The 21100-nt window shown below is 38.4% G+C and overlaps 1 protein-coding gene across 8 annotated transcripts in view; it reads right to left on the bottom strand.

The window, feature by feature from the left end:
• Positions 1-21100, bottom strand: part of MED12L (mediator complex subunit 12L) — a 323809-nt gene that overhangs the window by 9796 nt on the left and 292913 nt on the right. For all 8 annotated transcript variants that reach the window (XM_072727143.1, XM_072727148.1, XM_026015744.2 and 5 more), the window contains 4 exons: positions 17901-17990; positions 15351-15580; positions 12426-12582; positions 9209-9295 (listed from right to left, as the gene is read on the bottom strand). In XM_072727143.1, coding sequence (XP_072583244.1) covers positions 9209-9295; positions 12426-12582; positions 15351-15580; positions 17901-17990 — 564 coding nt within the window. The remainder of the gene's footprint in view (positions 1-9208; positions 9296-12425; positions 12583-15350; positions 15581-17900; positions 17991-21100) is intronic.

The raw sequence follows: 21100 nt of genomic DNA, 5'->3' as shown, positions 1-21100 counted from the left end.
GCAGTCCCCAGTCTCCTCAGTTGTAGAGTTTTCCTGCCTCTGTTTCTCTCGAGGCCACTCGGATATAAGATTTAACTTGCTTCTAATGGTCTATTCTGGAGAAAGTTCCATGTGCACTTGAGAAGAATGTGTATTCAGTTGAGTTTGGATGTAAAGTTTTGTAGATATCTGTGAAATCCATCTGGTCCAGTGTATCATTTAAAGCTCTCGTTTCTTTGGAGATGTTGTGCTTAGAAGACCTACATTAGAAATGACAAATACCCACTATTTGCTTCAACGTGGATGGAACTGGAGGGTATTCTGCTGAGTGAACTAAGTCAATCGGAGAAGGACAAACATTATATGGTCTCATTCATTTGGGGAATATAAATAATAGTGAAAGGGAATAGAAGGGAAGGGAGTAGAAATGTGTGGGAAATATCAGAAAGGGAGACAGAACTTGAAGACTCCTAACTCTGGGAAACGAACTAGGGGTGGTGGAAGGAGAGGAGGGCGAGGGGTGGGAATGAATGGGTGACGGGCACTGAGGGGGGCACAGGATGGGATGAGCACTGGGTATTATTCTGCATGTTGGCAAATTGAACACCAATAAAAAATAAATTTATTTTAAAAAAAAGATTTAGGGATCCCTGGGTGGTGCAGCGGTTCGGCGCCTGCCTTTGGCCCAGGGCGCGATCCTGGAGACCCGGGATCGAATCCCACATCGGGCTCCCGGTGCATGGAGCCTGCTTCTCCCTTTGCCTGTGTCTCTGCCTCTCTCTCTCTCTATCATAAATAAATAATAATAAAAAAATTAAAAAAAAAAAAGATTTAACCTGCTTCCACCTGTATGTGAATGTCAGCAGGTAAAAGATCCAACTGACAATTTCCCTGGGCCCTTGGAGCACCTGTGGCCAGGGAAAGGAGAGAGTGCCACCAAGCTCCACATTTCAAATCAAGTGACTCAGCTCTTGCAAAACAACAACAAAACTGGCTCAAAAAGCAAAAGCCTTCAGAGGAAATTTAAAGAGTCATCCTCTTAGGCTCTTACCCCAGACTTCCTGAATTTAAATATCTGGGGCAAATGTGCTAGAAATCTGTATTTTCAAAGAGTTCCCCTAAGTGGCGTGATGGTAGGCTAGACTTCAGAACCATCCCTGGAGTGGAAGCTGGAACTTCTAATTGACCAAAACGGGTCAATCAATCCATGAGACAACTGAGGTTTACGAGAAGTAAAATAAGTCTAAAAATCACTATCTGTGTATGGTTAACCTTTCATGCTTAAATCTGGTAAAGAGGAAAGATTTTTCTGCACTTTATCAGTAGGAGAGATGATCACGGTTTTGTTCACCTTTGTGCCTCTGCAAATGTTAATCTCTCCTCCTAGAAACCCTTCTTTCCCAACTTCATCCTACCCCACAAGCTCCTAAAAATCTGCTTGTCCTTCAAAGGTGCTTACCTACTCCCTTCAGAACTGGAAGAGCAAATCGCTGCTCTTGTATCCTGCTCTTGCATCCTTTGTTATTAAATACGGTGTACAACTGCTTCTCTCCCTAATACTCTGGATCTTGCTCCTCTTGGGGTCAGGAGCTGTGCTGTGCTCCTGCTGCAACCACAATGCAACGCACAGAGCTCAACAATGTCCATCAGGTAAAGCCAACTAGCCAACAGGGCGTGGTTACTCTCCACTAAGAACGTTCTCTGCTGAACTCAAAACAATAATTTAAAAATTGATTATGATGGATTTTCAACGATCCCTAAATCCCTATTTTGACAACATGTGCTTATTCAAGAATATTCAATGTTCCTGCTCAAGCATGACTAGTCATTTCTATTTAAATACATGTCACTGAATCATTTCTCAGAAAAGCTGGGCCCTTCTTTGCAGCAGCAGTGGACACTGATGGTCCTGCGCAGCCGCAGGGCTGCTGAGCTGGTGGTGGGCCTTCACATTGCCTCAAATCTCGTTCACACCTCCTGCCTTCCGAACTGGGTGTTCCTTTACTTATGGATCATGTGTGGGACTTTTGTTCCTTCACTGCTATGACATTCAACAAACAAGTCATTTGACAGTAGTTAACCAAATCCAGGCATATTTGGGGGTTCTAGGAACACCAAAGTGAGCAAAGCACAGTTCCTGACTCCTGAGAGCTGTGTCCTAAAACCTGTGATCACACTATTGGTGAGCAAAAGACAAGGCAAAGCACCAAGGAAACATTTATTTGAAACCTGCACTGCCCACGGACAGCATGCAGACAGTTAGGGGTTCCTGTGATGGATGGAGTACAACCCTTTATCAGTACCAGCTCCAGCACAAGGACTGCCGGGGCCCTTCATCTGAGCGCCTGGACAGAAGTACACACACTTAGGTGGCACACTCAGAAAGGACCAGCAGCAAGAGATTTCAGAGTATTTGGCATGAATTTGTTTGCAGTTTAATTAGGAAGTTGCACGCAGCCATTTTAAAAAAATCTGTACATAGTTTTTTTAGAGGAAAAAAAAAATCAAATCTATCTTTCCTCTTACCAGACATCTCCCACAAATGTCTTCCCTATCCCTCCATCTATGAATTACATCTCCTTTCCATTCAAAAAGGAAAATAAAAATTAAAACATCCAAATTCCTGCAGAGGAAGGTGATAATGGCTCAGTAAATTTCTCTGAAGGAATTTTTCCCATATGAAAAGGAAAATACTACCTAGCTAGTTTTGAATTCTAGAGTCATTTGATGACAATTTTCTCAATTTCTCTTAATGGAACATATGAATTTTGTAGGAAGACTATAAGACAATTTCACACACAATCTTTAGCTACAAATTAATGCAACTGTTAAAGTAACTACGCTTCCTTTATGCATATTTTTATAAGGCATCATATTCAACATAATGTGATACTGACACAATTAATTTAAAAAGCCGACTTTTTACAGTATTCTGTTAGCATGTTTTCCAGGTCACCCAATTAGGACACCCTGAATTTAAGATGAAAAGAAAGGACACAGCAGGATAATGGAAACTTTGTTTTCCTAAAAGCTAAAAGCAGTTTTAAAGAAAAGATCACGGCCCATTAAAAACTTTAGTGAAGAGTTAATTTAATCATTACAATTCAAAAACTTTAAAGGTTTTTTTCAAGACAAGAACTGTAATTTAGGTTAAAACTAGAAAGGCCAAATATACTTTTCCAGCAAGGGTGCCTAGTGTTTCCTTCCAGATGCTCTTTCATCAGAGACAAGTAAGCAAATGACTTAAGTAAGCAAATGACAACACAGGCAAGGATATTAAGCTGACACCACATTTAATTTGTAAGCATGGACCTTTGAACACTTTCTTCCTCTTTTCACAGAAATGCTCTGTTTTCTGATGATGCTTTTTGAAAAAGCAGCAATTTCCGTTCTAAGTTACTTTGACTCATAGGTTCTACTCTTATAGAAGGGACCAGGCCGCCTACACGCGTGTTAACAATCAAGTGCCACATGTTCCAGCTGTTGCTGCCAACAAGGACAAAGAGCACTTAAAAAAAGAATCCTACTGCCTTTCCAGGTCCACTGCATTCAGTCTCCTCCAACAAGGCTTCCTGAGCTTCTCCTACTCTTCCTGACCTCTGCTGCTACAGGTTGAATTATGTTGTCCCAAAAAGCTTTGTTGGCATCCCAACCCCCAGTACCTCCAAACTGATCTTATTTGGAGATAGAGTCCTTACAGAAGTAATCAAATTAAAATGAAGTCATCAAGATAGGACCTGATCCGATGTGCCTGGTGTCCTTGAAAACCGGGCCCAAGGGCCCAAGCACACATAACCTCATGAGAGGATGAAGGTAGAGATCATGTTTGTTTCTATGAGCCGAAGAATGGAAAGACCACCAGCAAACCTCTAGAAGCTAGGGGGAGTGGCCTGGGGCGGATCTCTCCCTCCTGGCCCCTGGAAGGAACCAACTCTGCTGCTCACACCTTGATCTTGGATTCCCAGCCTCCAGAACTGTGAGGTAACACGTTTCTGTTGGTTAAGCACCCCAGGGTGCGGGTGCTTTGCAACAACAGGAGCCCTCGCAGACTCACACAGCTTCTCTAGTACTTACCCTGCTTCCCACGTGCCATGCCACTGTTCCATGCTTTCCTAGGATTCTAAGCTGTCTGGGGGCAGGGAGCATGCTTGGCACTTCATTAGGGTGCTCATGACCTCTGGCCCAGTGCCGGGCTCTACTGTACACGACAAACAAGCACCAGCTGAACTGACTGGTGAATGTCACCAGAAAACAGCTGGGCAAGTCACAGGGAGGGTGGTGGCTGTGTCAACCACTACCACTTCTCCCCTGAGACTGCATGTGAGTCAGAGCTCTGAATGAGTCAGAGCTGACTTCTCACTGACAGCCAGCTCACTGCTTGGTCTCCAGCAAAGAAACAATATCAAATTTTAAGAAACTATAAGAATGACAATTTTTTCTTAACATTGCTGAGGTTTGCTGCTATTGCTGTTCTGAAGATAAACAATTAGAGATAACTTTAGATTAGTGCTATTTTCTTGTGCTATTTTCTTTTATTGTAAGAAAAGAAAAAATTAGGAATAGAATATATATTAAAATATCCCAGCAGCATTACTTGTGAAATTGGAAACAATATCAATGTTCAGCAGTAGGTGGGGTGTTAAGCAAGTAAGAGCAGAGGAAAACAGCTGACTGACTTCATAGCTATATAAAATTACAAACATGTAGATTATGTTAATAAACTTTAAAAAGTATATATAAGTACGCTGAATAAACGTATGCTGAAAAAAGAACTAACCACAATAATGTAAAATTCCAAGATCATTGACTATGTCTTTAACTTCTAATTCTGAATTCTGTTCCTCTAAGTGATATTTTAAATTTCCTAGCCTATCCTAAGACTATGATATACACAGTATTTCTGCCTTTGTACAGGCTGTCTAGATTAAAATACAGTGTCTAGATATAAAAATAAGTCATTATGCTTCCAAAACAGCTTTTAAAAAAGACTTCAGCTGAAAAGAAAATCAAAAAGGCTTGAGAAAGCCTACTGTGGATTTTACTATCCATTAAGACTGTTGTAATGAAATTTTTTGTTTCTCTGAAATTACTTTACTATGAACACAGTGGGAAAAAATCATGGGCCATATTTTGACTAATCTGCTCAATCCCTAGGATGTGTTTTAAGCTAGTGAGTAAAATATAACCTACTACATTAAAAACTTGAAAACTGTCGTAGAGGTCAAAATTGAATACATTTGACATAAATTCTTTACACATAATTAATTTATTAAATATTCATGAAACTATTAGGTGAATAGAAAGATATAAAATTCTCTTACATTAGATATGCTTTCATTCTAGTGGAACATGGGGAAAGAGTCTCTTATTCTTAACTGTGCAAAAGCTGATCTGCTTTAAATTATAATAAAGAAATTTAAAGACAATTTCCACCCCAGCCCTATAAATTTGTGATAGTTTAAAAAAAAAAATTTTTTTTTTTTTAAATCTTACCCAAAATAACCATCTCATTTCAGGCCCTTGATATCAATATCCATCTGTGTTTATATACCACAATTCTCTAAGCATAAAAAAATTTTATGCATTTAATATTTTATGGTATTTCCTATATGTCATATTATAAACCAACTAAAATAGTATTTAATAATAGGTGGATGAAAGGCCAAAGAGAAAGACAAAGATGCTTAATTGCAGGCATTGAGTCATGTTTTTGGTTGAAATTATGAACTGTTTTATAAGGACATGTGACCACATATTAAAGTCAACATTTTTGAAAAGTAAATTCACAGTCTGCGGATGGCAGTTATGCATCTGTGTGGCTGAATAGAAATAAATTTTAAAATACAGATTATAAGACTTTATTATTTGTGAGCCAATTATATGTACATGTTTCATGTTTATTTACACATAGGAATCAAAGATTAAAAAGCAGCTTAAAACGTGCGATACAATACTGTTATATATTAAAAGGAACTGAAGCAGTTCTACATTTAAAATTTGCTTTATTGGCACACAAGGTACTATGCAGTCATTTCCTCATTAGCAATGACTAACCAAAGAAGTTACAATTCTTAAATAAATGAGTTCCTTACAACTATTAATCAAGTGTTCATTAATGAATTTGCATGGATCTCTGAAAAGGTATATTACTGTTATTTCCCAGTTCTTCACATGAGCCTCTGCTGCTCATGTGAGCATTATAGCATAAGAAGTCTTTGTTTTAAATTAGAAAGGAAAAAAGGTTAATTAAAACTTTGCCATGTCAACATCAAATATCCCAAACACTCAACATGACATCATCTGCAGATACGTTATCATTCATTTCTTGGTTTTCTGTCAAAATATCTCTGGAAAGTTTTCTTCTATAAAGAAACAAAAGAACAGGACTACTTTAAGCTTTTTTACTAGCTGATAGAGTAACCTATTGGGTGGAAAGTGAATATCTAAATTGGCTAATGTGACCTAGTAGATGCCTAATGTGACTGTGGAATACCGGATGAAGTGGGAGAAAGAATCTAAACTCAACCCTAGTAGCTGAATGTTTCAAATATAAGAGTCAGTGGGGTGCCTTTCTCAGTTAAGCAACCGACTCTTGATTTCTGCTGAGATCATGATCTCAGAGTTGTGAAATCGAGCCCATGTCAGGCTCCACGCTGGGCATGGAGCCTGCTTAAGATCCTCTCTCCCCGCTTCCCCTCCACCTGTGTGTATGTGTGTGTCTCTCTCTTTCTCCAAATAAAATATAAAATAAATAAAATAAAATAACATTAAATTTAATTAAATTTAAAAAGAGTCAAATGGTAGCCTTCATATATAAAATACAACTTAGGGAGACACAGATAGACAAATAGGGAAAGAAGGGAAAGATCTTCCTTAAATAGAATACCAACCGTTAAATACAGAAAAAATACTGGAGCTAGTTAATCATTATTTCTCCACCAGCATAGCAAAACTGAATTGGAGCAAGATTAATTTAACAAAGGCTAACACTAGCGAGTAAAAGCCCATGAGTAAAAAAACACTTAGATTGTATCAAGCTATCCCCATAAATTATTCATTAGTTACAAAAGAAAAATCAATACGCTTAGGGTGGAGAAATCTACCATAACACCTAAAGAAAAAGACTGATGTAATGACACCAATAATGTATATCCTAATGTGATACCTGAGAAAGATACATCACCTCTGTGATACTCCTGCCAGAAGTGCATGATCTGAATCTAATCATGAGGAAACATCAGACAAATCAAAAACTGAGTTACACTCTAAAAATTCTACAAACCTCAAAATGTCACTGTCATGAAAAAAACAAAAAACAAAAAACACAAAGACAAAAAGGGGCTGCAGAATTGTTCCAGATTAAAGCTAAGTAAAAAGACATGAAAGCAAAGTGTGATCCTAGACCAGAAAAAAAAAAACAAAACAAAACAAAAACTGCAAAAAGGAAAATTACTGGTGCAATTGGTACCATTTGCAAAAGATGTATAGATTGCAGTACTGTATTCACATCAGATTAACTGATTTTAATGATTGCACCAAGTTTTTGTAAGAAAGTACCCTTGTTCCTAAAAGACCACAGTGAAGTACTTGGACTAAAGAGGCATGAGTCTGCAACTTACTCATATGTACATATCAGTGTGTGTGTGTGTGTGTGTGTGTGTGTGTGTGTGTGTGTAGAAAGAATAATAAAGCAAATGTGACAAAAAATATTTTAGTGAATTTAGAAAGAGAAATTATGATAATTCTTTGTATTATTCTTTAATTCTTCTGTTAGCTTGAGTTACATCTTGCTCTTGGGTGAGACGCTAGGGCGAAGCAGAACCCATCCCAAGGAGACCCTTCTACAACATTTGTAAGTCAGCCAATCCCTGCTAATACACCTCTGATGATGAAGAATGTAGGCTGCCTGTGGATGCTCCTATACTGCCTCTACTTGAGAAAGGATTTTTAAGATAGATTGCGATAAATGTCATAGATATATTTAAAAAGGGGGTGGGGAATGCCTGGGTGGCTCAGCGGTTGAGCGTCTGCCTTTGGCTCAGGGTGTGTGTGATCCCAGATTCCCATATGGGGCTCCCTGCATGGAGCCTGCTTCTCCCTCTGCCTGTGTCTCTGCCTCTCTCTGTGTGTCTTTCATGAATTAATAAATAAAATACTTTAAAAAAAGGAGAAAAAAAAAGAATTGGAGCTAGAAAAACTAGATTCATGATAAAGAAGAATTTCCTTAAAAATGGGGCTCAAACTGGCCAAGGCTTGTAAAATGCCCCAGGGTGTCCTATTCCAGTCGCTGATAAGCGATCTTCAGTCTATTTGGCCACTACACTCTTTATCACCTAGCTCTCCTGATCTGATGTCTCCTACTACAGCCCTGGCTCTGTCCTTCTTTCTTTAGTGCAAAAGTGGGGAAACCATTCAATCTTTATAATCCTATCCTAAAAAGAGTCTATACCAGAGTTTCCCAAAGTGCAGTAGTAAGCTAGCTCACATTAGGTAGGACTCACTCTACACTACTCATGTTGTTCAGTTAACCTTTGGAATAAATATTTATCTTTACAGATATTTCCAATATGTGGCAGGTGATGTGACCATTGATGGTAGTAATACAAATTCCTTTTAGGACATACTTATTTAGGTAAACAGAAAACGAGGCAATTTAAAGAAAAATGCTTAAGTAAATAATACGGCAGTTGCAAAAATAAAGGATGTGTAAACTACTGAGGTTTCAGGAAACACTGATGCTACGCATTTCACATTTTCAAAATTTGACTTCCAAAGCTAAAGAATTACACAACTATATTAATTATGAAAATTCTTATGGAAAATAACTGAAGTCAGAGTTTCTTTTATAACAGTAAAGATAATATTTAGAAAGCACACTTATGCTTTTTTGAAATTAGAGTGAAAACACAAAGATAATCTTGTAAAAGATAAGGTAAATTATCACTTTAACGTTTAGAAGAAAAGCAGTGTCTCGACAAAAATATTTTAGGCCATGAAAAAGTCTGGGAAAAAATCTGAAGAGGAAAAAATGATGTAACTACTTAACCCCAAATATTTATTTATATCTTCCTGTGAAAACAAATATACTACTCTGATATAAGTTCTAGGGAAAATTTGTGAGGGCGTATTTAAGCTACTTCGATTCTTAACAAATGATCTTATGGGATGAAAAATCCAACCTGCCTTTAAAGAAGAACCCCACGTTTGGTTCCCAAACACCAGGCCTTACCAAAGGCTGCTGCGGCTGCATCGCTTGGAGACCAAGGGTCTGACTCTGGGGCTGCGGGGTCTGCTGGGGCTGGGGGGGCTGCTGCATCTGCAAGGAAAAAAAGGATTAGACACTCAAACAGAGGGGGTAATACAGCTCAGTCTCCTCCCTCCCCCTATATACCTTGCATATAATTACCTTGCTGAACAAAAATGATAAACAGCTACCTCCTGCATCTTTGTCTTGATAAACATTACTCATCTTTCTTTCAAGGTAGGACCTAAATCTTGTCCCCTTGTAGGCTTCTTGGACCACACAACCCCAAGGAGCTCTTCCTTCCAAAGTCACAGTATTCACTGTCTATATTGCCCTCTGCTGTCCTGGAACATCTTTTTATACTTAGTGGTTTTTTTTTTTTTTTAATTTTTATTTATTTATGATAGTCACACAGGGAGAGGGAGAGAGAGAGAGAGAGAGAGAGAGAGAGAGAGAGAGAGAGAGAGGCAGAGACACAGGAAGAGGGAGAAGCAGGCTCCATGCACCAGGAGCCCGACGTGGGATTTGATCCCAGGTCTCCAGGATCGCGCCCTGGGCCAAAGGCAGACGCCAAACCGCTGCGTCACCCAGGGATCCCATACTTAGTGTTTTTAACACCTTTCGTGTTATTTGCTCTTGCATCTAATTTATCCTATCTTTTATACCAGCAGGTTGGAAACGGACTACGAAGTAATTACCTTTTTAGTCCCTATGGCATCTGGAGGAACTCCTGAAGATTAATTTTTTTTTTAAAAGAACAATGTAGACTTCTTAAAGAAAGCAAAACAGGGAGAAGAAGAGGAGTAATTCTTGAAGATCAGAATTTTTTTTCTTTTAAGTAAGACGTGTATGTGAGAAGTTCTGGCAAAAATTACCAGCATAAAAACAAATTATGTCAGTGACCGAGTTGGCTTAAATAAAGAGCCCTTAGTAAACACTTCCAAGTCACAGAAGAAATACAAACTACTCATCCACTATGTGGGGCACAGAGGAGAGGAAAATATTAATAGGTGGTTGGTCTCAGTGACCTTCAACATTTCCTCCACCCACGAACTTCCTCTAGATAATGCCAGACTTCTTTTCATCTTCTGTATTTCCAACCTGGTTTGCATACTATCCCCCAAATTATTTGTCTTGTTTAGGGCAAGGTATTTCCCACAGGTGCCAATACTCATGAATATGGAATTCTAGCAAGAGGTCTGGGCAGGGTCCTTCCCAACTGGGCCAGTGCAAGTGGGACCAGAACCATAAGGATCGCAATATAAAGCCAATTCTTCATTTGGTTTTCTGTGAATTCTTCTAAGAAAAATCAACCTAACTTCGTAATTATCAATTTGTTCCTTTATGGTTGTAGTCAATCACAAAGAAAAGAGTAAGTATAATCCTTTTTTTTTTTTTTTTAAGGTTTAGATTTTCTTTTTTGTTGTTGTTCTTGTTTTTGGTCTTTCTAATATTTTATCTGAATTCAATTTGCCAACATATAACATCCAGTACTCATCCCATCAAGTGGAGTAAGTATAATCCTTAAGCAAAAGCAAAACCCTTTCCTTTATCTCCAGGGAATTTGTGGTAATGAAAAAAATTACCAGAAGGGCATATTACGCTACTCGGAATTAAAAAAAGAAAAAAAGGTACATATTAAAAAACAAACCAAAGGAAAAAAATACTTTCAAAATGTACAGCCTTGAAAAGGCAACAGAAGACAGGAAGTAGTAAATAACTAATGTAATAACTTTCCTTTGTGGTTTGGAAATGAGTAATTTAAAGCAGAGGGAAATATAAATATCAGTCCTATAAAGTTCTGAAACATACCCTCAGAATCTGAGATAAAATTACTTATGAAAATATCATTATAATATTATAATTATAATTATTAATATTACCAAATGAGTGATTTACTTATAGTTTCTTATTGAACTCTTACTACACATTTAAGAGGTAGGTGCTATAATTATTTACATTTACTTATGACAAAACTAGGGATGACAGGGGTTCTTACCATGCTGGAGATAACAACTATACAGTGAGACTGAGCATTTGTAGCTACACTTCCCCTAAACCAATTACTATGTTATCAATTTTGTGATATAACCTTTTTTTTCACCATTTAACAATTGAGGTGCAACTAATGACATCTTAGAACTAATGACATTTAATCATTACAGAACTTTTTTTTTTTTTGGAGGATCTGTGTTGGCTTATGCCTATCCTGGAGGCACTGTCAACTAGAATTTTGGGGATCACACTGAATTCAGATTTCAAACCCACTTGAACTTGTGGTTCAAATAATGAGACAAGATATTTTTTCTTCCCTCCAACCAGGGTCAAGGTTGAGACATGCATGTTACTTTACTGTCCCTTTATGCAGGACAGGTTTATTGAACTCATTCCAAGGGTATATTGGGTACCCCAGTTCTACTAGACTCCCCATTTTTGGTGGTGGTTTCTTTCTTTCTTAGTAACACATAAAATGACAGTGCATCTCAAGGTGAATTACTGAGAAGAGTTCACCATACAGACTTATCAGACAATATCCAAACAAATAACACAGGACAAACTTGCTAATAATGAACTTTACAAATGCCAACAGGTAAACATAAATAGCCTATATTCCCTAAATGAGTAAGTTAGAAGTAGAAATGTGTCCAGAGGAGGAATCCTTTGTCTAAGGTACTTAAATATTTACATCAAATAAATGACACTATGAAATATCCCACCTATCTCACTCCAACTTCACAGCTTAGATGGGACCAGAAGTGTCAGAGATACTGTTTTGGGTTCTAGACAGAGCTCTCTGGGAATCTGACGCAAGCTGTGGACAGCTCAATCTTGCTTCTGTTTGTTTTCAAACACATGTAAGAAATTTTGCATTCAAATTGCATGGCCTGTTGTTAAAGAGTGAGTGGGTGAGCTGATGTTTATTTACACTATTAAGATAAAGGCAGCCAGTTACCCTCTCTCAAACCTCTGTCAAAGGGGAAAGACATTCTGCATAATGCACCCTCCTGCCCATGACCTGGCAAAAGCACTGAGAAAGAAGACTCTGGCCAAGTCGGAACTAAATTTCACAGGCTGAACTCCTAGTGTCAATCATGCTGGGGGTTCCTGAGAACTGGGTAATGAAAGCCTGAGTGCCTCTTATTTCTTAGGACTGCTGAGACCCCCCCCCCCTCCTGCGCTGCCCTCACCCCCAGCCACAGACCTGGAGGAGCCTCTGCTGCTGTCGAACCTGCGGCTGCCTGGGTCTCATCGGGTCCTGAGGCAGGGGCACCGACGGAAGGCTGGGATGCGTGGAAGTCAGCACCGCATCGATTCCTCCACCTACCAGAGGGCTCTGCTGAAGGGACTGATGATTCAGTCTGGTAAAAAAAAAAATAATAATAAAAAAAAAATAACAACTTGGTTTCACACCCAGGCAAGCTGGCATATTTTTAATCAGTGCCACAGGCACATTATGTCCACACACACACACACGCACACACACACACACACACACACAAACCAAAACCGTGTTCAGTATTCAGCTGTACAAAATTCACATGCAATAGAGACCAGTGATTAAAGATAATCTAGGTTCCCAGGGAGAGATGGAATCACTGGACAAGGGACAGCAAAGCGTGCTCAATACAAGGTAAAAATTGCAATCATGTTTAAATTACTTAAAAAAAATAGTTTAGTAGTTTTTAAACAATAAGTGACACTACTTGAGCATTTATTCTGGAGAAGGCACAGTTTTATTAAGAGTCTGAAAAGTATTATTTCATTTACTCTCCATGGCAATCCTCTGAGGTCGGCAGTTTTATTATCCCCATTTTTTTTATTTTAGACTTTTAATTGAAAGATAGTCAACATTTATATTTTGGACAGTGATTTAGAAATGAGAAACAGCTCAATTTTTTTTTTTCAAACACATATAAGAAATTCTGCATTCAGATTGCATGGCCTGAAGTTAAACATGAGTGGGTGAGATTCAGCAATCCATTATGAAATGCTCACCACGGAAGGGGAGCTACCACGTGTACCCTGCAAGGTTATCCCAATAGTCCTGACCATACCCCGTATGCTACACATTTTCATCCCTCTAACTTATTTTATAACTAGAAATCTGTACCTCAAAATCCCCTCACTTATTTTGCCCCCTCTTTGTTCTTTTCCCTTTGGCAACCACCAGTTTGTTCGCTGTAGGTCTTAGTATGTTTCTGCTTTTTATTTGTTTTCTTAGAGTCCACATCTTAAGTGGAATCTTATGGTATCTTTCTCTGACTGCCTTACTTCAATTAGCGTTATACTTTCTAGCTCTATCCGCATGATCATGAATGGTGAGAAATCATTCTTTTCATGGCTGAGTAATACCCATTCTATATATTAAGGGCATCTTCTTTTTCTATCATCCATTCATCTTTTGATGGACACTTGGGCTGCTACCATAGCTTGGCTATTGTAAATAATGCTGCAATAGACATAGGGGTGACTTTGAATTAGTGTTTGTTTCTGTTTTCTCTGGAATACCCAGTAGTGGAATTACTGGATGGTCTTTTCTTTTTTTTCCTTTTTCTTTTTCTCTTTTCTTTTCTTTTCTTTTCTTTTCTTTCTTTTCTTTTCTTCTTTTCTTTTCTTTTTTCTTTTCTTTCTTTCTTCTTTCTTTCTTTCTTCTTCTTTTTCTTCTTTCTTTCTTCTTTCTTTTTCTTTCTTTTTTCTTTTTCTTTCTCTCTCTCTCTCTCTCTCTTTTTTTTTTTTTGGAAGCTCCACACTGTTTTCCATAGCAGCTGCACCAATTTACATCACTACCACCAGGCCACAAGTGTTCCCTTTTTCTCTACCTCCTTGCCAACACTTGTTGTTTCTTATCTTTTTGATATTAGCCATTCTTACTGATGAGAGGGGATAGCTCATTGTGGTTTATATTTGCATTTTGTTATTCCTATTTTAAAAATGAGAAAACAGAGAGCTAGAAATGACTTCCCAAAGTTAGGCAGGAAAGAGCACAGGTGGGATTTAACACCACAACTGTTGAGCTCTGAAGTTCAAGTCAATATGCTATGCTCCACTTAGAATAATAATACAACGCATGTTTCTCCAAATTTATTTATTTCCCCAAATGTGCTACCATCAACCATCCCAACCTGCCAGGCTCAAGGACTGACTGCCAACACATGGAAGCTAAGCTGCTGTCTGCTATAGTTAAAAATTTTGCATGAAACTTAGTTCTTTTAGACCTATGCTATCCAACAGAAGTTTCTACAATGCCTAAAATGTTCTACAGCTGTGCTGTCCATTAAGATAGCTACTGGCCTCCAAGACCAGCTATATCATTTCTGGATCCCAGTATGAAACAAAAATGCAAGGCTCCTGACCAAAAACTAGTAGCATTTTCAAGATGGTGACAGCATATCATTAAATTAAGCACAGGAGCCTTCTAAACACAGGATACTGTGTGACTGCACGGGTCCCACATCTTCAAAGTGGGCTCTGCTTGGCTGCACATGGTTACTAAACACTCAAAATGTGACTAGTGTGACTGACAAATGCAATTTTTAATTTAATCTTGATTAATCTCTAATTTAAATAGACACATGTGCCTGGTGGTTACCATACATCATGTCTATGAGATTCAATTACAGCAAGAACTGAGAATCTTTCATGATCCTCTTTTGCCAACCATACCTGAAAGCAGAAAAGGTGGAAACTAAAATAGAGCAAAACTCTTATGTGCACCACGCACACTGAGTATTAACAATGACATACTTTATGGCTCCAGTCCAAATATTCTAGTAAGACATTGCTAACAGTAACCAGTAATTTTTTCATATTAAGATATTTTTAGTCAAAAATCTTTTTAAAAGAACGGAAAACACTGGAGCTAACATACTGCATCTAAAATATTGCACTCATACTATGGCAGATGTGAGTTTAATTACAGGAGCCTTAAATGAAATAAACAAGATAAGGCATTGCTTATTTTGATCCCCTATCTGGATGCTACTAAAAATGAGATGACACAATGCAAATTATATGCAAATATGCAAGCTCATAAAAGTGATTATAAAGCACCATGCCCTAGACAATGCAGAACAAAGACAAGGCTTTGAGCGTCTACTATTGCAATCATTATTTCCACATGTATCACCTCTGAGAGCCAGTCAGGGGCTGCAGGTATGGCGATGCCTGCTGCTGAACATAGCCACTGGGCTGCTGCTGCATCTGTCTGAGTCTTTCCATTAGCGCCGGGTTGGAATGTGTGGCCGGATAGGTTCTGGAGTTATAGTTGGGAGACAAGACCACGCCACCAGCCTGCTGCTGTGGGGTCTGCTGCAAAGGCATCTGCGTTCCATACATCGTATAGCCCTGGGGCATGGTCTGCAGGAGGGAACAAGAAGTCAATGTTTCAATTTACCACCAACTTTGCTATCACTAAGCTATATGGGGCAAAAACAAAGCTAGGAGGTGCTCCCTGAAAGTCACGGTTCCCCGAGGTTCTTAAAAGTCAACATAGGAGGAGGACTATTCTGGAGGCAAAAGGCTAGTGGGAAAGCTATCTAGATAAGGATGAACTATCTAGATAAGGATGCATCAGAAATTTCCATTTAAAAAAAAACACGGGGCACCTGCATGGCACAGTCAATTGAGCACCCAACTCTTTTTTTTTTCTTTTTAAGATTTTATTTATTTATTCATGGGCAGGAGGTGGGCAGGCAGAGACACAGGCAGAGGAAGAAGCAGGCTCCCTATAGGGAGCCTGATGTGGGAATCAATCCTAGATCCCAGGATCACGCCCTGAGCAAAGGCAGGTGCTCAATGGCTGACCCACCCAGGGGTCCCAAGCATTCAACTCTTGGTTTCAGCTCAGGTTACCATCTCAGGGTTGTGAGACTGAGCCCTGCAATGGGCTCCCCACTGAGCATGGAGTCTGCTTGGGATTCTCTCTCCCTCTCCTCCCTTTGCCCCTCCCACTCATTCACTCTCCCTTAATATATTAAAATAACAAAGAAACAAACAACCATGAATCCTCATTTGGTTAAGGGATCAGTTTTAGAATAAGTTGAGTACTTTGAGGGAAGGAAAGACAGGTTTCTGTATAGAACTAATCAGGCAAGCATCTATACCTTAAGCGCACAGATGACATCGATGTTCAACAGATCCAAAGCACCATTAATGTCATTTCCAAAATTAGAAAGAAAAGCTACCTATGTCCATTGTAAATCAAAATGATGGAGTATACTTTCCGGATATATGACTACACCTACACTTTGGATCCGATGAATTTGCCTGTAGTAACTAACCAGTTATTTAAAAAAGAAAAAAGAAAGAAAAAAACAACTCACACCAACAAAACAAAAAAAGCCCCACCACACCAAAAAATAATACCTTAACTGGAAAGTAAGGGTGTAACTGGGGACTATTTGATACCCTCTAATCCTGGTTGGACTATAGCCCTTTTCAGCACTCTACCAATACTCTTGATTATTTAATTTTTCTATTCAATATTAATATGACTGCCTATTCCCCCTAAATCCTGACACCTAATGTAAACGAAAAACCTGAAGTTCTGCTGGGTGACTATCTGCAACTTATAGAATGGAATACTGATTTAAATAGAAGAGGCCTGCTCTTCAATCCGCAAAGAACCACATTCTAAGGTGGTTTAAGTAACGCATAATAAACTTCCAGCCAGCAGCATGCGTGGATCCAGCTGTGGGGCTCAGTGCCTGTGAGAGCCAGTTGCAGATTGCCTTTTAGCTGTGGGCACAGTGCAAACTGTTAGGCCCTCTAGCACTCTTGCCACCATCTCCGGGCTCCTCATTATGAGAGGGACAGAATAAAAGTATAAAGATGCAGAAACAACAAAATCATTAGAAAAAACAGCTCAAGAGTTGCATTATATTAAGGCAAGTCTATCATTTGCCGAGCGGCTACTACGGGTCTCGCATGATGCATGATGCTGGCTCCACAGGATGTCTTCCGTCCTCACATTGCTCATCTCTATTTTACAAAGAAGGAAACCAAGACACAGAATAACTCGTGCAATGTTAACACAGCTAGTAAATTGCCAGGAATTGAGACATGGTCTGATTCCAAGGCCAATTAACCTTCTTATTCTAGCATGATTCCTCTTCAATCCTATCTTTTAATATGATAAATTTGATCATGAATTACATTGTTATTCATTATAACAAGTACTCTGGGACTGTGAAGCATTTCAATACTTACCATCATCATCAGTAGAGAGCTTATTTGTATTTTTAATTCAAGAGCTTTCTGAAATGTTTTATGCTCTTTAAATTAGTGAATCTTAAGGCTTGTTCATCATCGGTAATGCTTATAATCTATAAGTAGAGGTACTGAGTATGTTCTAGACCCCATAAGGAGCAAATATCCCATTTACTTAGTTGCCCACTTTAATGAAGGAACGTTAAAAATCCCAGCAGCAAGAAAAAAAAGGGGGGGGGGGGAGGGCACTTGGGTGGTTCCCTGGTTGAACAGCTGCCTTTGGCTCACCTTGTGATCCCAGGGTCCTGGGAATCCAGTTCTACAGGGGGTCCCTGCAGGGAGCCTGCTTCTCCCTCTGTCTGTGTCTCTGGCTCTCTCTGTGCATCTCTCATGAATAAATAATTAACATCTTAAAAATAACAACAACAAAAACCCAGCAGCATCTACAAAGCAAAGCAAATGCAGGTACCTGTGCTTGCTGCAGCCCTGGATACTGGGGGAGCTGAGGGGAGGGCCGAGCTTGTGCAGCAAAGAGAGCAGCCTGGTCCCCTGGTGGCCCCTGGAAAACAAAGCCAAAGTGGACTCTTGATCATAACAGCAAGAACTTGATTTGCACTCCTGGCTAATTACCCGGATGACCCATGACACTAAATCTTATTAGATGCTTTACACACCTTGGAGATTTCCAAGCTGCATTAAATATAACTTCTCATCAATTTTCTATGTGTGTAGAGACTATTAAACTTATTTCTCCCTAAGACTATAGATGTTTCCAACAATAACACAGACATAAATACAAACCAAAATAATCAGTGGTCTACTTATGAGAGGCTCTGAGATAGCTTTCCCTGCACAGAAATGTCCCTCTAGACTGAAAGGCTCAGTAAGTCTCTAAGGGTGAAATCTGAAAACACAGAGCTGTACCATTCTGTTCCCATAAAAGAAAGAGAATATGTAGTATATACAAATTTCATGACTTTTTAATGAAGTTTCTTCATAGTGACCTAAAATTATCTATTTAATCATGTAGTCAAGAGATGAATTTGGTATCTCCCATGACTAATCTTCAATTAGAATACAATCAAAAAAAATTTACATTAATAACAAATATAATTCTAATGAAGTACAAAATAAACCAATTAAAATCTGCTCACCAAGTCTTCGTTTAATGCATGTGTTGCCCTTTGAAAAATACATAAGAGCAGCTGTATGTGTTTTATGTTATGGTGCCAGAAGCTATTTCATGGAAGCTTGTGATAATCATCACAAAAAGAGGTCCAGCTTCCAACCATCCCTGGTCTTTTATAGGACTTAGTAATTATAAAGAATGGGGTTTATTCCAAAATATTTTCTATTGTTTTATAGAATAGATGTCCTCGTTTTTCAAAAGTGTTAAATTATATAAAAGCATTTAATGTGCTTGGAAAGTAGTGTAGACTTTTCTAACAGAGAGAACACACTTAATTTTAAAGGGTGAACACAACAATTATTAAATATCTATTCTACACCAGAGATTGGGCTTCTTGTTCTTACTCCCATTTTCTCACAAGAACTCTGCAAAGAGGGAGGATCAGCCCTACTCATTTTTCTTCAGAGAAAAGCCAGGCTTAACGAGCTTAAGCTGCTTAGCAAGCTCACTGAGCTAGACCTGGCAAAGCCATTATCTGAACTTAGCCAGGGTTTCTTGCCGTTATAACAAGATGTCTCTCTCCATATGTAATATTAAAAATGGAAATATTTAAATCCTCATGTAGTGCTTATCCTTTAGTGACATACAGCCTCTAAAACTCACTCTAATAAAAAAATGGAGAGAGGAATCTCTAGTAAGACTTGTTACTGAAATACCAAGACCAAATGTATACATTATATAGTAAAATCCTTTCTCTGATCTTCATATAAAATCAGTTGAGTGCATTTCTTAAGGTGACTGTCCATCCATACATGGGCCAAATGCAAGTTTCTGAGAGGGCGTATAATAGCTTCAACAAGAATCCAAATTTCCACAATAGGGTATCATAAAGATACTCTCAGCCTTTAGCTGATTAATCTAAGTGCAATTATGTCTGTATTTACTTGGGTCTAAGGAAAAGAGCCCCAACTCCTTCCATGAGAACTCACTCCATGGCAGTGTGGCCATCCGGAAACTACAACTATTTCCCCCTGAATATTTGAAAGGCTTTGATCTTCCAAACACTGCCAAAGAGTCCTTAGGTCAATCACATCTTAAAATGCCACTCCTCAATCAGTGGTCTCTGACACATAGCATATCGTTTTGTGGGGACAAATATTTGCATATTATCATTTTTACAGAAAGGAAGAAAAATGAATTATTTATATGTGAGTTAAAATCCTTGAGATCCATAAGTAGTTTACAATTCTCACACTGTGTTTTGTCTTAGAGGGAAACAAGATGTGTATGTGACAGCTGCACAGGTGCAGAAAGACAGATCTTTTCAAACTCGTCACTCTACCTTTGCTTACTGAAGCACCCTATGAAAGGAACCATGACTTACACATGGAGAAAACTAGAATACTAATAAGGTAAATATCTGAGTTACAGGGCAACACTCTTATTGCCAAGTAAAAGTTGAGACCATGGACATTTAAGAAATAAGAAATATGAATTTAAAAGTACTCTACATAAAAAGAAATTTACAAAATTAACATGTAAAGAAAAACTAACTTTCAAAGAAACAGAGAAAAGGTTAAGAAATCTCAAATATAGTTTTTACACTGTAATATTCATGCATTCTAGTCAATCATTTTTGTTTAAAGGTGAACTATTTATTTATAAACATACTATGTTCCCTCCTACCACCAATTTTTCCTGACTTACTACTTAAGTACAGTGGGTAGCAATTCAGATATGCAATATTCTTCCTGGGAAAAATCAAACACTCCAAGCTGGCCAGTAGTCCCCACGTGCTCTAGCTTTATCATCAGGTTTCTTTGAATGAAAAATACCACAGTCTCTCCCACAAAACTCAAATGCTCTACTTTTGCCTCAGAAAAATGCTAGAAACACATTATACCAATTTGTACAAATAGCTGAATTATTTGAATAAAGGATGAATAAGAAAAGTTCTTTAGGGACGTGACTTTATAAATGCTGACCAAGGACCACAATGTGGGATAAGCAAGGATACTAAAGACTAAGATTTAGTAAGTTTCTTAATGATGGCAGTGGTTTTGCTGCATTAAATCTGGAAGAGACTATATAATGTATCATTCAAACTGGGACAGGCCAGGACAAGAGATGCAAAGTGGAACCATCCATGCCCAGCAAATTAGGACATGTGGTCAACTTGATTACACATAATTCATTTATCTGTAATTTTCTGAAAACTTTCTAAGATTTCATTTATGTGTAAGCAGTTTCGAGCATGGTGTTTGGCACATAGTAAGTACTCAATAAATATTGAGAAAATCTAAGATTCAATTTGGTTTTATTTGTTAACCAAGAGTTCCAGAAGTAAATTGGAATTTATACTTCAGCATAGTTTACCAAGTGCTTTCCAATTGCCCCATATTTTTCAGCATACTCTTTTGTTTTGAAAATACAATTTTAATTTTTAGCACCTATCATTCTAATGGTTATTTGTACCTGCATTAACATCTGCAAAGTAGCTGAATTTCCCCCCTTATCCTGCTTAAGGGAGACAATCAAAG

The sequence above is a fragment of the Vulpes vulpes genome, chromosome 11 (genome assembly GCF_048418805.1).
Source record: "Vulpes vulpes isolate BD-2025 chromosome 11, VulVul3, whole genome shotgun sequence".
NCBI classification, from domain to species: Eukaryota; Metazoa; Chordata; class Mammalia; order Carnivora; family Canidae; genus Vulpes; species Vulpes vulpes.
The sequence above is the reverse complement of the archived record's forward strand: the minus strand, read 5'-3'. Positions and strand labels throughout refer to the sequence as shown.